The 13,977-nt window shown below is 32.8% G+C and overlaps 1 protein-coding gene across 2 annotated transcripts; it reads left to right on the top strand.

Annotated features, from left to right (window-relative positions):
* Window positions 1–568: 568 nt before the first annotated feature.
* Window positions 569–4,787, top strand: LOC136218612 (probable sugar phosphate/phosphate translocator At3g14410). Of its 2 annotated transcripts, none has more exons than XM_066005600.1 (8): window positions 569–822; window positions 1,771–1,878; window positions 1,970–2,004; window positions 2,106–2,218; window positions 2,527–2,788; window positions 2,891–3,156; window positions 4,169–4,331; window positions 4,416–4,787. In XM_066005600.1, the coding sequence occupies exons 1-7, from the start codon at window positions 739–741 to the stop codon at window positions 4,291–4,293; spliced, it is 993 nt and encodes a 330-aa protein (XP_065861672.1). In that variant the 5' UTR covers window positions 569–738; the 3' UTR covers window positions 4,294–4,331; window positions 4,416–4,787. The 2 variants fall into 2 exon arrangements, with proteins under 2 accessions (XP_065861672.1, XP_065861671.1); XM_066005599.1 differs by having other exon boundaries at window positions 573–822; window positions 4,447–4,787.
* Window positions 4,788–13,977: the final 9,190 nt, after the last annotated feature.

The raw sequence follows: 13,977 nt of genomic DNA, 5'->3' as shown, positions 1-13,977 counted from the left end.
TATCCCATTGAGCCATGTGTAGTGTGATTATTGTGTTATAATAATAATAATAATAATAATAATAATAATAATAATGTATGATCCGCACATAGTTACTCCTTATTCACTTATCATACTGAATGAATTGTTCTGACACAACATGATATAAACAACAACAAAGAATTAAAAGTTATTTAGACTTAATACATCAACGATTCTTTTTATTTAGCCTTAAAAATTGTTTGCCGCTCTAAACATTTGAGATGTCTCATTAGCCTCCCGACTTACTTAAAGTGATACATTGACTCTTTAAACTTACTTAAAATGATATATTGACTTTTTAAACTTATTTCAAATAACCTAACCTATTTGTGTGAACTAACTTTTAAGTTATGCTTACTTCAACTTGCCTATATTAAACAAGTTCATAAAGCTAAAAATAAAAATCCTCAATAAAGTTTGTTAGCCCAAGTTCAAGGTGTTCCTACAATCTATTCATCAAGTTATTTATTTTTTTTGCCAAAATCAAACTGAACCGAATCCCAAACCAATTAGGTTCGGTTCTGTTAATTTTGAAAGGTTGGAATTCATGGGCCCATTTTAGTCTTACTCGTAGCGCAATCGGCTCTTCCAAGTTTTCTCTCCTCACTCTTCAACTGTAACTGGAAAAGCAAGCAAGAAATAATACGAAGGCTTGCGAGAGAGAGAGATTTATTAAAAGAAAAATTATCAGTTGTCGCGGTTGAGTTTAGCAGAGCAATGACGGATCGGACGAAACTGCTAACTTATGCTTACATTCTTCTTTACATAGCTTTGTCTAGCGGCCAGATCTTCTTTAACAAGGTCAACCTTTCATTCTTCCTCTCTTTCTTTTCTTATTTTTTAGTTTTCTCATTTGCATTACAACTAGTTTGGAATTCTTTTCTCATTCTTTCAGTGTTTTATTGCATTCCCTGCTCCTAAATATCTAATTTCATTGAATATTTACGTATCTCGTCTAAATTCAACATTTCTCACATTAGCTGCCTCTATCCCTCGTTTCAGTTCTTTTAAATGACTCAAACAATTTAGATATCTCAATGACCGTTCGGACCTCTCTAAACATATGGATTTTTGATGCAATTAGGGAAATATCCAAGTGTTTGAATCAGTTTCTAGTTTTGAGTTTACATATGCTTCGACCTTCTGTGACAGTGCGTCTGACTTCCAAGGAATTTGATCTTCTATTGTGATGTGGGAAAAAAATTGTTAGTTAGGATTTTCCATTGTCAAATTTAAGATTGGTTCCAATACTGTAGTTGGTACTGACCTGGTTGTGAGTGGTGAATAATGCACTCGGTTCTGTGATGGAGGTAACTTTAATTGATTACTACCCTTCTTCTAACCCTATTTCTCCATTTGAAGGCGCTTTTGAAAATTCACATATAAATGGATGTGATTAACCTTCATGGACATGTCCAATAGAATGGCAATTGTTTTTGCAAAACATTTTTCTTCAAACAATAGTAGATGCATTGAAAGGGGATGGTTGCGTTTAAGTATTTATTTGTGGTGCTGTTTATTAAACTTAAATTTCTTTGGATTATAGCTGCATGGCTCACATTTCCTCAGTGGAATAGTGCTCTCCATATGGTTGTTTGGGTGATGTATGTGTCGTTTCTTCTTTCATAAACACAGTAATATAGGGTTTTCTTTGGCTTTGTGATTTTATCTTTTTAAATGTCGTTACTATATAAAATGTCCATCTACACTACTTACCGAAGGTGTTCTATTGAAATTGTTTGACTGCAGTGGGTTCTGTCATCTAAGGAGATAAATTTTCCCTATCCTCTTGGATTGACTCTGCTTCACATGATCTTCTCTTCTGTTTTGTGTTTTATACTAACCAAAGTTTTCAAGGTACTAATCTAACTTTACACCGGGTCTCTTGCCCTTCGAATAGATCTTTTGCTTTTGTAACTTATAGTTTTGAATGGCGGACTATTGTTAGGTTTTGAAAGTTGAGGATGGAATGACACTAGAAGTGTAAGTATGAACTTTCATATTTTCCATATGCACACCAATTTATTCCAATTTTTATCATATAAGCAATGCTTATTTTCCTATATCTGATGATATTCATATAGATATACAACATCAGTTATTCCAATAGGTGCGACATTTGCAATGACTCTTTGGCTAGGAAACACTGCCTACCTCTATATTTCTGTGGCTTTTGCACAAATGTTGAAAGCTATTAGTAAGTGTTCATCAATCTCTCTTTTCTTTCAGCGTTTTTTCAACTTAATTTGATGTGAATTTTCTATATTTGCTTCTTTAGATATCAACTACTTTTTTTCTTTTTTCCTGGCTGGTGGGGTTCAAGTATGATTATCTGGATCAATTCCAGATCTCGCTTATGAATTAAGGTTCAAGATTTGGGGGAAATAAGGATGTTTGGTTGGCCAATATTTGTTTTTTCTTTTTCCTAATGTAATATTGTGTTTTGTGCAACCTGTAAGTAGGGAAAGTTACGATATTGATTTAATATTTTCATTGAACCTGCAGTGCCAGTTGCTGTTTTCATTCTTGGTGTAGCTGCTGGGCTTGAGATGATGAGCTGCAGAATGCTGTTAATAATGTCAGTGATCAGCTTTGGTGTTCTTGTGGCTTCTTATGGAGAGATCAATATCAGTTGGATTGGGGTCGTGTATCAGATGGGTGGAGTTGTTGGAGAGGCCTTAAGACTTATTTTCATGGAGATTCTAGTGAAAAGAAAGGGTCTGAAATTGAATCCTGTATCTGTCATGTATTATGTTAGTCCGTGCAGGCATGTATTATGCTTATCTTTAACTTATTAAGCATCAAGCATTTCTTTCTAATTCTGTACAAGGCCATAAAATACCCGTGTGACTGTTGGCTTTTCTTGCAGTGCTCTTTGCCTATTTATTCCTTGGATCTTTCTTGAGAAACCAAAAATGGATGCACATGCATGGAACTTTCAACCTCTTGTATTGACACTCAACTCTCTCTGTACTTTCGCACTAAACCTATCAGTGTTCCTTGTGATCTCACATACCAGTGCATTGACCATTCGTGTGGCTGGAGTTGTCAAGGATTGGGTTGTTGTGTTGCTGTCTGCACTTCTATTTGCTGATACAAAGCTCACAATCATAAACCTCTTTGGTTATGGCATTGGTGAGTGTGTAAACAATATGTTTCCTATTTGATTTCTTTTCCCTATTGAAGCAACACCTTTTTCTGGTACAGTCAATTCCAGAAATTCTCTTCCAGCTTTCTGCCTGCGATATTTGCTGCCAGTGTTATCTGATAGGAATACTAAGAGCTTGCACACAAAGTCAAGAAATAGGGTAACAATAGAAGAGAATGAACTAGCATATATTAATAGTAATACGCAATAGAACAGTAATGGTCTCTCCTCTAATGGAAATAACCGTAATGGTGAAACAACACAGGGAGTAGCCCCCTACCCAGAATCGCCACTCTTATGGCAGATCCCCAAAATAGTTAATCTCACCCCCCTCGCTCCTACTAACAGACAGCCCTATTTAATGATCCTACCACACCTCAGACAATGGGTCCCAACCCCACTAGAAGACAACAGACGATAGCACATACTCAAACTTGACCACCCTTCCTTCTTGTATACACCTTCAACACCTTGGGCCCCTCCTTGCTCACTACCTTACTGCTATCATTATCCTCTGGGCAATGAGCACTCAATTTTCCGTTGAAACATTACCTGACATTGTTTTGGGAAGTTGTTATGAAATGTGCTGCTCCGTTATTATCACTAAATCAATTGCCCTAGGAATTTTGTCATTTGTTGAATATGCCAAAACTGCATGTCTATGTGATTGATTGTCTAATCATTAGATTCACTTCAGCAGGGAAAATGTGGGGTCCGATAACTGTTTTGCAATGTTCCAGAAATTTCATTTTCAAATGACTTAAAGTTTTGTTAATCTAAGATATGATAATGCGAGGTTGCAAAATATTCTAGAGCATGATAGTTTTTAATCTCTTTTTGTGACCCTACATGCATCACTAGATGCGTGGACTAGGCAAATGATATTATACGGGTGCTTTAAAAGATGGAATTTTTACTGCAGGAAACTATTAGCGATTCATTATTTGGTATTGCCCGGTGGTTACGTAATAACACTATTCTTTTTGCTTTGGTATGTAGCAATTGCTGGTGTGGCTGCATATAATAATCACAAATTGAAAAAGGAAGCTTCTAAAGGTGTTTCTAATGAATCACAACCTTTGGAATCCATGCCATTGACTTCGTCAACTACTTCCAACAGTTGAGATGTATAGTAAGTTTAGTCTGCCAACGAATTTTGAAGGTATGTATACATATAATATATCTGTTGTGTTGTTTTTGCACTCGATTGTATAGTATCATACAATTGTCTTTCATTTTCATTCAGTACTCAAGTTTATCAACTTCTGATACCACAGCTGCTCCCATTCCATATTGGGTGAATATATATATATATATATATTTCGTTGCTGAGATGGAGCTGAACCAAAGTCGATATGCGAAGAAAACACACAGAAACTGGTATCATGAAAAGAAAAATCTGCCGGGGGCTTTGAAATGATTCCAGTAGGATTGTACAAAATTGATTTTTGTTTTGGTTATTGTAATTTGTAGTTGTAGGGGTGGAAAGGTATGTGGAGGAGGGAAGTCAGATGTGAAAAAACCTCTTTGTTATGTGTGATGCCTTGCCTTCTCCTTTTTCTTATTCAAGATGCCAGGATATAACGATTCAAATACAGAAATACACTAGGTTTGACTTGATAGTGGCAAAAAGAAAAAAGAAAAAAAATCAAACCCGCCCCATATAGCTTGTCTTTCGTTGCCCTACAAGCAGTCAATAAGTAACTATGTCACTACCTCTTCAAAATTGCTCAATGTGTTGCAAAATTTTACTATTTTTTATATTATAAGTGAATCTCATTTCTCAAAAAAAAAAAATGTTAGGATAAATTTGGACCTTATTCCTATATAAAATAATAATAAAAAATCATATGGCTTCAAGGATTTGTAAGCAGTAGAATATGTTTTTTTTTCTTTACAAAAGAGGCAATGTCATTTTGCAAAAGTCAATAATTTATTGACACATCAGTAAGGTAACATGCAACATCATCAAAATCAATATATCATACTATCAAAAACTAATACCGTTGATTAACTTTTTTTTTTTTTTGTCAACGGTGTTTCTTTTGCCCAGACAAATACAATACTCATTTACTTGTAAAACCGTGAAACCACATGATTTTTTTTTGTATTTTTTCATAAAATTATTTGTAATGAAGGACTTGGTTGTAAATATAATTAGGATAAACAATTTATTAGTTTTTATATTTTTACGTATCTGTATTTTTAGAAATAATTATATAGTCTATAAGTTTTTTTCTGTCAATTCTTTGATCTTTTTGTTAGAGTCAATAATCAAATTGAACTAAATAACTTTTAAAATAACAAAATTACCTTTTACCCTATTTTATAATGATAAATCATTTTTTTTTCTATTTTAGTTTTTTTTTCTATTTTCTTTCCCACACCATCCTAATCTCTCCAATATATAGTAATTGATTTATCAAATTTTATATAAATATGTAACTTTTAATTTACTATCGCAAAACTTGTTTTACTCAAAATTGAATGAAAAATATTTCAAGTATAAAATAAGGAGTATAGCTACATAAATTGTAAATGATGTGGAAATATATAGTGAGCTTGAAGAGTCTGTTCGATGACTGAAATAAGATAGAAAATGGTCTAAGAGGGGTCGGTAACTGGCAACATCGCTCCGGTCTAAGTCAGTGATGAGAACAGTTACTGAGTAGTATAAAAGCTTAGGTGAGCAATAAGGGTGAATGTAGTATATTTCATATGCTATGTACCTTGTATTAATAGGAGGGCTAGGTTGTGTGCCTAAATGTGAGTAGTGAGCCACATGGTAATCAATCAAAAGAGAGGTCAGCAACAGTTACAACGGCTACATGTGCTATTATGCTAATCATGGCGCTATATACGACTAGGAATGTGCTTTGATATTCAGACTCATTTGACTGGTTCATGTGGTTCTAACAATTACTAATGAGGGATGAGGTGTCTCACTCATAGGTCCACATGTATTTATGATGAATTGTGTGATATTAGATGTTCCCTCGAAGTGCTTTAGAGCTTCGGTGTATGGGGTGACCGAAGGGTGAATCCCCTTGTGCGTTTGTGTGTTATCAAAGGTAGTGTCCGGATGAAGATAAATTTTGTTTATTGACAGAGTTGCCTTCATTTTATTGACAAGATTTTCTATCTTCCATTTCTTTGAATATGACAAGTCATTGATGGATTCTTCCTATTTTCCTTAAGGGTATTAGGTAGAAATGAGATATAGTGTCATTAAGTACTGACATGTCACTGGGATCTGAAGCATGTCGTTATTTTTTTGTTTTTATGACTAACTCTCTAAATTCCTGACATGTGCCATTTGTGTGTGCCGTTTCAAGTTAATTAATGCCATTATCACCCTCATTTAGACATTTTGGCTGCTTGGGTTATGGTCAAGATTATAACAAATATTAGGCACTAGTCGGACGGACAATACCCTCGAGGATTAATCGTGAATTAGTTGGAGATTAATAAATTTGTATTTTTGCATTTTTTATTTGAAAATCAACAAAATTATATATATACTATAAACTTGAAGAGATTGTACAGTGCAATTGGAAATTTTTGCCAAAATTTTCCAATTACACCCCTTATTCCTTCTCTCTCTTTCACTTGGATTTGTCCTTTTTTGTCATTTCAATTCTTTCTCATTTTATTATATATTATATATTATACTATAAACTTGAAGAGATTGTACAGTGCAATTGGAAATTTTTGCCAAAATTTTCCAATTACACCCCTTATTCTTTCTCTCTCTTTCACTTGGATTTCTCCTTTTTTTGTCATTTCAATTCTTTCTCATTTTATTATATATACAATGAATGCACCCAACAGTACAATTCAATATTTTTGTTAGATAATTCCAATTAAGTCCCTGAAATCCTTTCATTGCCTTTATCTTATAGGTACTTTTTTATTCTTTTTAAGTTCCCACTACTCACAACAAAACGACACCGTTTATCCAGTTCAGGGTTAGGCACATTTAGTCTTCTTTTGCCTCCTCACATCATCTTCTTTTTAATCTGCACTTTTTTTCTTCCTCCTCCCTTCTACATTGGAAACCTTCATTCTTTTTGCCTTCAGCTGATGCGGCAAACTATTTTCGATCCTTTCCCATCACTTATCATCATCTCTACCTCTCTTGATTTCTATTTTGATGTAGTGAGCCCCTGATTAGATGTGTCCGGTGATTTTAAGGAACCGACCTCCGATTGTCATCGCCAGTGCTGTGTTTGTTTCGGTTTCTATGGAAGATCTATGGAGGTAATTTTTTATCTGTGTGTTTCTCATTCCTTCCATTCTAATAGACTGTTTCTTCCCCTCTTTTGGTTGCTTTCTGGGTTCCTTTTATTCTTGCAGAATCAAAATTTAGACATGCCCGATGTTTTTCCTGATGCGATCCTTCGAAGATATTACTTCACCATTAGTTTTTCGATCCTCAATCGTGTTTCCGGTTTGTTCATATGTTTGTTTCATCTTCATATTTAGATTTATTCAGATTTAATTTTTCTGATTTTTCCAGATCACACATGGAAAATGTATTTTTTTTAGAATTTTATCTAACCCTTTTTCTCATACTTCACATAGCAGTCATGGGAGATGATCTTTTCGTTGCCAAAGATGTAAACCAAAAAAAAAAAAAAAAAAAACTAAAGATAAAAGAAAGAAAGAATAAGATGTCTTTTGGTTTCATCTATTTCTAATTCCATTGTTGTTGATGATGATTTTGATGTGCAAAAGACTATGGAGAAAAGTTGAAAAAGTTGAAAAAGTCTTGTAATTCTTCTTTTCTATTAGTTATTTGATTTATCAATAAAAGAAATAGTTCTTTTAATTTTGTCATTTTATTATTAAATATATTTATGAATTAGTTATTTTTTTAACCAATTCATGAGGAGAGAAATAAATATTTGTTTTTAAATTTTTTCAGATTATAAAATTTTGTTGTTAAAATTTCATTTAGATTAAAGATTTTTTTTTTGTATAAAAACGGGTCATGTAAAAATATGACTATATTTTTTCTAGAGATGGCTTTGTTTGCGGATATATATAAGATTTGGATGTAAAGGTTTTAATAAAATAATATTTTTTTTTTAAATTTGACTCCAACCTAATTTAACTATCATGTTTTGTTTTTTTATGGACAAAACATGACATAGCATTTATTGATATGGTATTTTTTATTTTAAAAAGTAAAAATAATTTCTTTCAAAAAAATAAAAACAATAATGAAGCAAATAGTAATAAAAAGGAATATCATGACCAAAATAGTAGTTAGATCATGAAAAATATAATATACTTATAATAAAATACTCCATTTGTTCCATAATACATGTCTTTTAAGAGCATCCACAATAGTTAAATACTTAAACCACTCAATGTCTATGACACATCATCAACGTAGGACCATACCCAATAAATTTTATTTCATCATATTATCTTTCTACAATGGTTAAACACTTAAACCACTCAATTATATGGACCCACTATTAAATCACATTTTTTTATTATTATTTTCTATCATTAATTTAACTACCCAATTATTATTTTTTTTATTTTACCGGCTAGTTTTCTAACGACTAATTAAAAGTTTGGTATTTTTAATAGAAATTGCATTAAAAATAAAAATTACATTAAAAATAAAAATTACACTAAAATAGAAATTGCATTAAAAATAAAAATGAGATTAAAAATAAAAATTACACCAAAATAGAAATTGCATTAAAAATAAAAATTACATTAAAATAGAAATTGCATTAAAAATAAAAATGACATTAAAATAAAAATTACTACTCCTTATATCGGTTTTTGATTGCGGCACATGGTTTTGTTAGTAATACACTAGATACCTTAGATATAATTGATATTGGAAAGATTTGAAGTGATAGTTAAATAATAATCACACCAATATTTTTTTTTTATTTTTAGTAACACAGGGTTTAATGACTGATAAGCTTCAATTTGGTCACTCTTTAAAAATAATATACACAATTGATTCTTAGAGCATCTCCATCAGCATCTTAAATTGATTCTTAAGTTAAAATTTAAGGAGGAAGAGTTAAAAATCAACTCCAACAATATCTTAGTGACTCCTCAAATCATTAAGAGGCTTCTCATTCTCTCTATTAATAGAGAGTCTCTCTCCACCTCTTAGTGCCTCATTATTTCATTTTTTACTAATAATTTTTTATTGAATAATCTACCCCCTTTCACTATTGGTTAATATAACAATACTTAATAACTTTAATGATAAAAAAAATAAAAGAATTAGGGATTCGAAGTTGAAAAAGACTCCTCAATAAAAGAGAGAACGGAAACTCTAGCATCTTCAATGGTTCATACACACAATTATTCAATATACAGTGATACATTCAATTGCTATTTGACCACATTTCAGTCGGCCCCTTATGATTTGACCACTTCTCTTTTGTCCACTTTTCATACTTTGTCTGACTTTTTTTTGCCACTCCCATCTCCCCAAAATCAAACCCCATCTTTTATCTATTTTTTTTTAAACTTTTTCTATCTTAGGCCCCTTAATTAAATCAGAGTCTATCTCCCCAATTAATTTCTTTGTTCTGTCCGAAATAAGTCCCCCATACTCAACAATCTTTAGGGTAAATTACACATATTACCACTGAACTTTACTCATTTTAACGTTATGGACATTGAACTTCAGTTCTTAACGGTATGACCACTGAATTTTACACTTTTTAGCATTGGTAGCCACTCAACTTTAACTAACTCCTCAAAATGACCATTAACGACCTCAAATGAAAATATTCAAAAATTAAAGTTGTTCAGAACGATATTAACCATGAATCCACCTTCTAATATAAATTTTAATTACCAACATTGATGTTATCATTATGATTAGTCAAACTAATTTAAAAATAAATGCCATAGACAGTATGTTTTATTTTTTTTTATTTTTTTTCACATCCCAACATATGCTTGTGATTTGTTACTGATAAAACGACATACGTGTGGAATGTAGATGACAATATTCATGACCGAGTAGACAGTTTGATGAATTATTTCTCAAGTTGACCCAATTAACGTTAGGGGTAAAATTTCTCTTAGCTTCCATTGTTAGGGGTAAAATAACACCATTCACATGGTAAGGGTAAAATTGCTCCTGACTCAAAACGTTAAGGGTAATTTTAAACCTTAATCCCACAAAATATAATAGTTTTTAAGTATAAAAATAAATTTAAAGAATCAAATGGTGAATATACAGTCTGGTTAACGGAGGCGTGGAGAGGGAGATATATAAATGACAATATATAGTGTCAGAGTTTTAGGGTTGAATATGAGTCATTTGATTATTGTTATACGACGACGACGTATTTGATATTGACGACAATCATACATTTCAGTTATCATTGAGTTTTTTTTTTTTTTTGTTAGGTAATTTTTATGAAAATTTTTATTATAAAATTTTTTTTAGCTATCATATTATTTAATTAATTTTTTAGTTATTTTCTTCCCCGAAGCAAAGCCATGGTATCTTTCTAGTTGTTATATAAAATCGATTAAACTATGTATTATACTACTCCCTCTGTTTCTAATTAGATGTCGTTTAAGAGTCTGGCACAGGAATTAAAAGTGCCTTTTTTTTTGGTAGGAATAAGAACAACAAAAAACAACAAAACTAACCCGGGATCAGCCTGGGGAAGCTGACCCCCACCACATCATCCAGGAGAAAAGAGGAAAGAAAGCTCGGAGGAGAGGTAAAAGTAGTGATTCCATAGCTTCCTTCATGCCCAGCAGCCGCCAGACGATCTGCTACCCTGTTCTGCTCTCTAAAAATATGGTTGAAAGAAATAGAAACAAAGCCTTGGCAAAGCCTCTTGATCTCATTAACCAGATTATTACTTCTCAACCCACTTTCAATGTTATTAGAGATTAGCCTGATAGCTTCCTGATTGTCAGATTCCACAACCAGATTACCCACCCCCAAGCTCTTAGCCAGAGTAAGCCCTGAAAAAATACCCCATAATTCAGCTAAAAAAGATGAACCTTTACCAAGATTATGATGGAAACCAGAAATCCAAGCGCCCCCATCATCTCTTAAAACTCCCCCAGCAGCAATATTTTCATTAGCCAGACAAGAGCCATCTGTATTGAGCTTTAAGAAACCTTCCTGGGGTCTTCTCCAGCAAAGAAGATGAATATCTCTCCTTTGGAAACAATCAGCCATAGAACCCTCTTTAAAACTACTGATAACCTGGTCCACTTTTTTAGCAAAAAAATCAACCAAGTTAGGAATATTAATAGAAAAATTTTCAAAAATCTCCTTGTTTCTCCAATCCCAAATCTGGTGACAAACCATAGCAAAGAAAATATCTCCATTCTCCCAATTAGACATCAACTTACCATTAATACCATCCTTCAACCAATCCAGATTAGAATAAGAGAAGAATCTGTCAGTCATATGCCCCGAGAGAATTTTCCTCCAAATAGTCTTGCTTTTCTCACAATCCCTAAGAGCATGACAAATGGTTTCCTCCTGCCCTCTACATCTGGTACAATCCCCAGACTCCACCAAATGGCGCCTTCTTCTATCTGAATTAGTAAGGAGCCTGTTTTTCATCCCAAGCCATAAGAAACTTCTAACTCGATAGGGCACTTTCATAGACCATAACATCTTCCAAATCTCAGACTGAGGCTCTTCATTACTGTTACTAAAAAACACAAAAGCAGACTTACAAGAATAAGCACCATTATTGGTGGAAGCCCAACAATAATTATCCTTATCTTCCTCCATGCTACTAATCTTAACACCTCTGATTCTGAGGAGGGTCTCCAAATTGAAGAAAGTCTCAAATTTAGACCAAATCCAATCACCATTAGCATCCACCACATCAGCAATCTTCCAGTTACGACAATTAGCAGGAGGAAGGGAGCTACACACTTCCAACAGAGGTTTATCACCAACCCATTTATCAAACCAGAAATTGACTGTCTTACCATTTCCCACATTCCAACCAACCAGGAATTAAAAGTGCCTTTAATATTTGATAAAAATTACTTACCCTTAATAATTGGCTTTTATGCTATCTGTATTACACGCATGACAGACTTGGGAAGCTAAACATGCTTTTGATCATTTCTTTCCCTGCAAATAACCCTCTCTCCATTCTTCCCTGAAAATTCTTACTAATTCATCTTCAATAATCCTTTCTAAAAAATGGCTAGAAGGTTGCCTTTGAGAGAAATTGATTTAAATGTGCAATACAATGATGATGGGCAATCTCAAGAGAACTCTAATTTTAGTATTCCAGACCTCAACACCAGTCCTAACTCTCAATTATCAGATTTCAACAATGGAATAAATTGTGGTTCAGAACAGGTTCAGGAATTAGGAGCAAACTTGGAATTGGGTATGTTATAATCATTCTAAAATCAAACTCTAAATTCTCTTGTGTTATTGTTTAGAACTGAAAATTCTTTTGGGTTATTGTCATCTTGATATGGAACTGATAATTCTATTAGATTGTTATTTTTGCTGTGATAATTTTAATGGTTATTATTTTGAACTGATAGTTTTTTTAATGGGTTTTGGGTTCTAACTGGAACTAATTAGAAATGTTGATGCAGCTCAGTGACAATAAGGCTAATAATCAATTATGGTCTTTAATCGAATAGATGAGATAAGAGCATGCATATATCCATAAATGGACATCACATGAGTGCCTTATAAAAATTCTGCTGAATACTTATAAATTTTAAGACTCTAACCCAACTTTATTATGGTGCCTTATTAAATCTGAGATTATGTTGTTAATAATTAAGAAAAAAAGTGATTCCCTTAATTACACCAACTCATCTATTCGATTGGTCCTAAATTGTTGTTTTGGGTTCCATTAAGTACATAAAGCCAGAACAATTTATTATGTTGAAACTAAAATGCTAAAACAAGTGGATAAAAGTGAGAGAATAATAATAAATGTAAAAACATATCATTAATCAAGTGTGATTGGTCCTAAATTGAATGTGTAGCAAAGTTGTTTTATTTGAATGGGGCTAGGTTGATGTGTTGCTTAAAATTTGCAGGGTCGAGAATGAAAGTTATTTTTGGATATGTTTTCTTATATTAATCCTTAGTTTTATTGTTCTTATAAGTAGCATAATTGTATTGTGTTTTTTAACAGATGTCAATAAACGTAATGAAAATGTGGAAACACCATCAACAGTTAGGAGAACAAAAGCAATGTTGAGTAATGAAAAACGCTAATCAATTTACGAGATGTTACTACAAAAGAGCATTGATGGAAAATTGAGCAGACAGGTAACAACAATGGTTGCAGCATCATTTTCTATCTCAATCCGTATTGTTCAATGTATTTGGAAACAAGCGAAAGATTGTGGTGAAAATATTGATATCTCGCATAGAAAGACAAGAAATTATGGTCGCAATAGAGTAGAAATTGATTTTGATCAAATTCAAAATGTTCCTTTGCATAGACGAACGACTCTTCGATCTTTATCTTGAGCTACAAATATAAGCACAACTACATTGACTAGGCGTCTACAGTCTAGAGAGATACGACGCCATTCAAATGCTATAAAGCCTTTTCTTAAAGAAGAAAACAAAAGATCAAGATTACAATTCTGTTTGTCGATGCTTGATGCAAGTACCATACCACATGAACCAACATTCAAAGGTATGTATAATATGGTCCATATAGATGAAAAATGGTTTTTTTATGACCAAAAGATCAGAAAATTATTACTTGCTTCCGACCGAAGAAGAACCGTTGCGTACATGTAAGAGTAAAAACTTCATTGGAAAGGTTATGTTTTTG

This window comes from Euphorbia lathyris, chromosome 2 (assembly GCF_963576675.1).
Source record: "Euphorbia lathyris chromosome 2, ddEupLath1.1, whole genome shotgun sequence".
In the NCBI taxonomy this organism is placed as follows: Eukaryota; Viridiplantae; Streptophyta; class Magnoliopsida; order Malpighiales; family Euphorbiaceae; genus Euphorbia; species Euphorbia lathyris.
Note: the sequence above shows the minus strand (reverse complement) of the source record. Positions and strands in the feature narration are given on the sequence as shown.

Bases quoted from the DNA above. Each gene is read 5' to 3' on its own strand.
- LOC136218612 (XM_066005600.1), top strand. From the start codon at position 739: ATGACGGATCGGACGAAACTGCTAACTTATGCTTACATTCTTCTTTAC. The intron at 2,005-2,105 runs GTAAGTATGAAC...ATATTCATATAG, and splicing joins GATGGAATGACACTAGAAGT to ATATACAACATCAGTTATTC. The intron at 2,789-2,890 runs GCATGTATTATG...CTTTTCTTGCAG, and splicing joins TATTATGTTAGTCCGTGCAG to TGCTCTTTGCCTATTTATTC.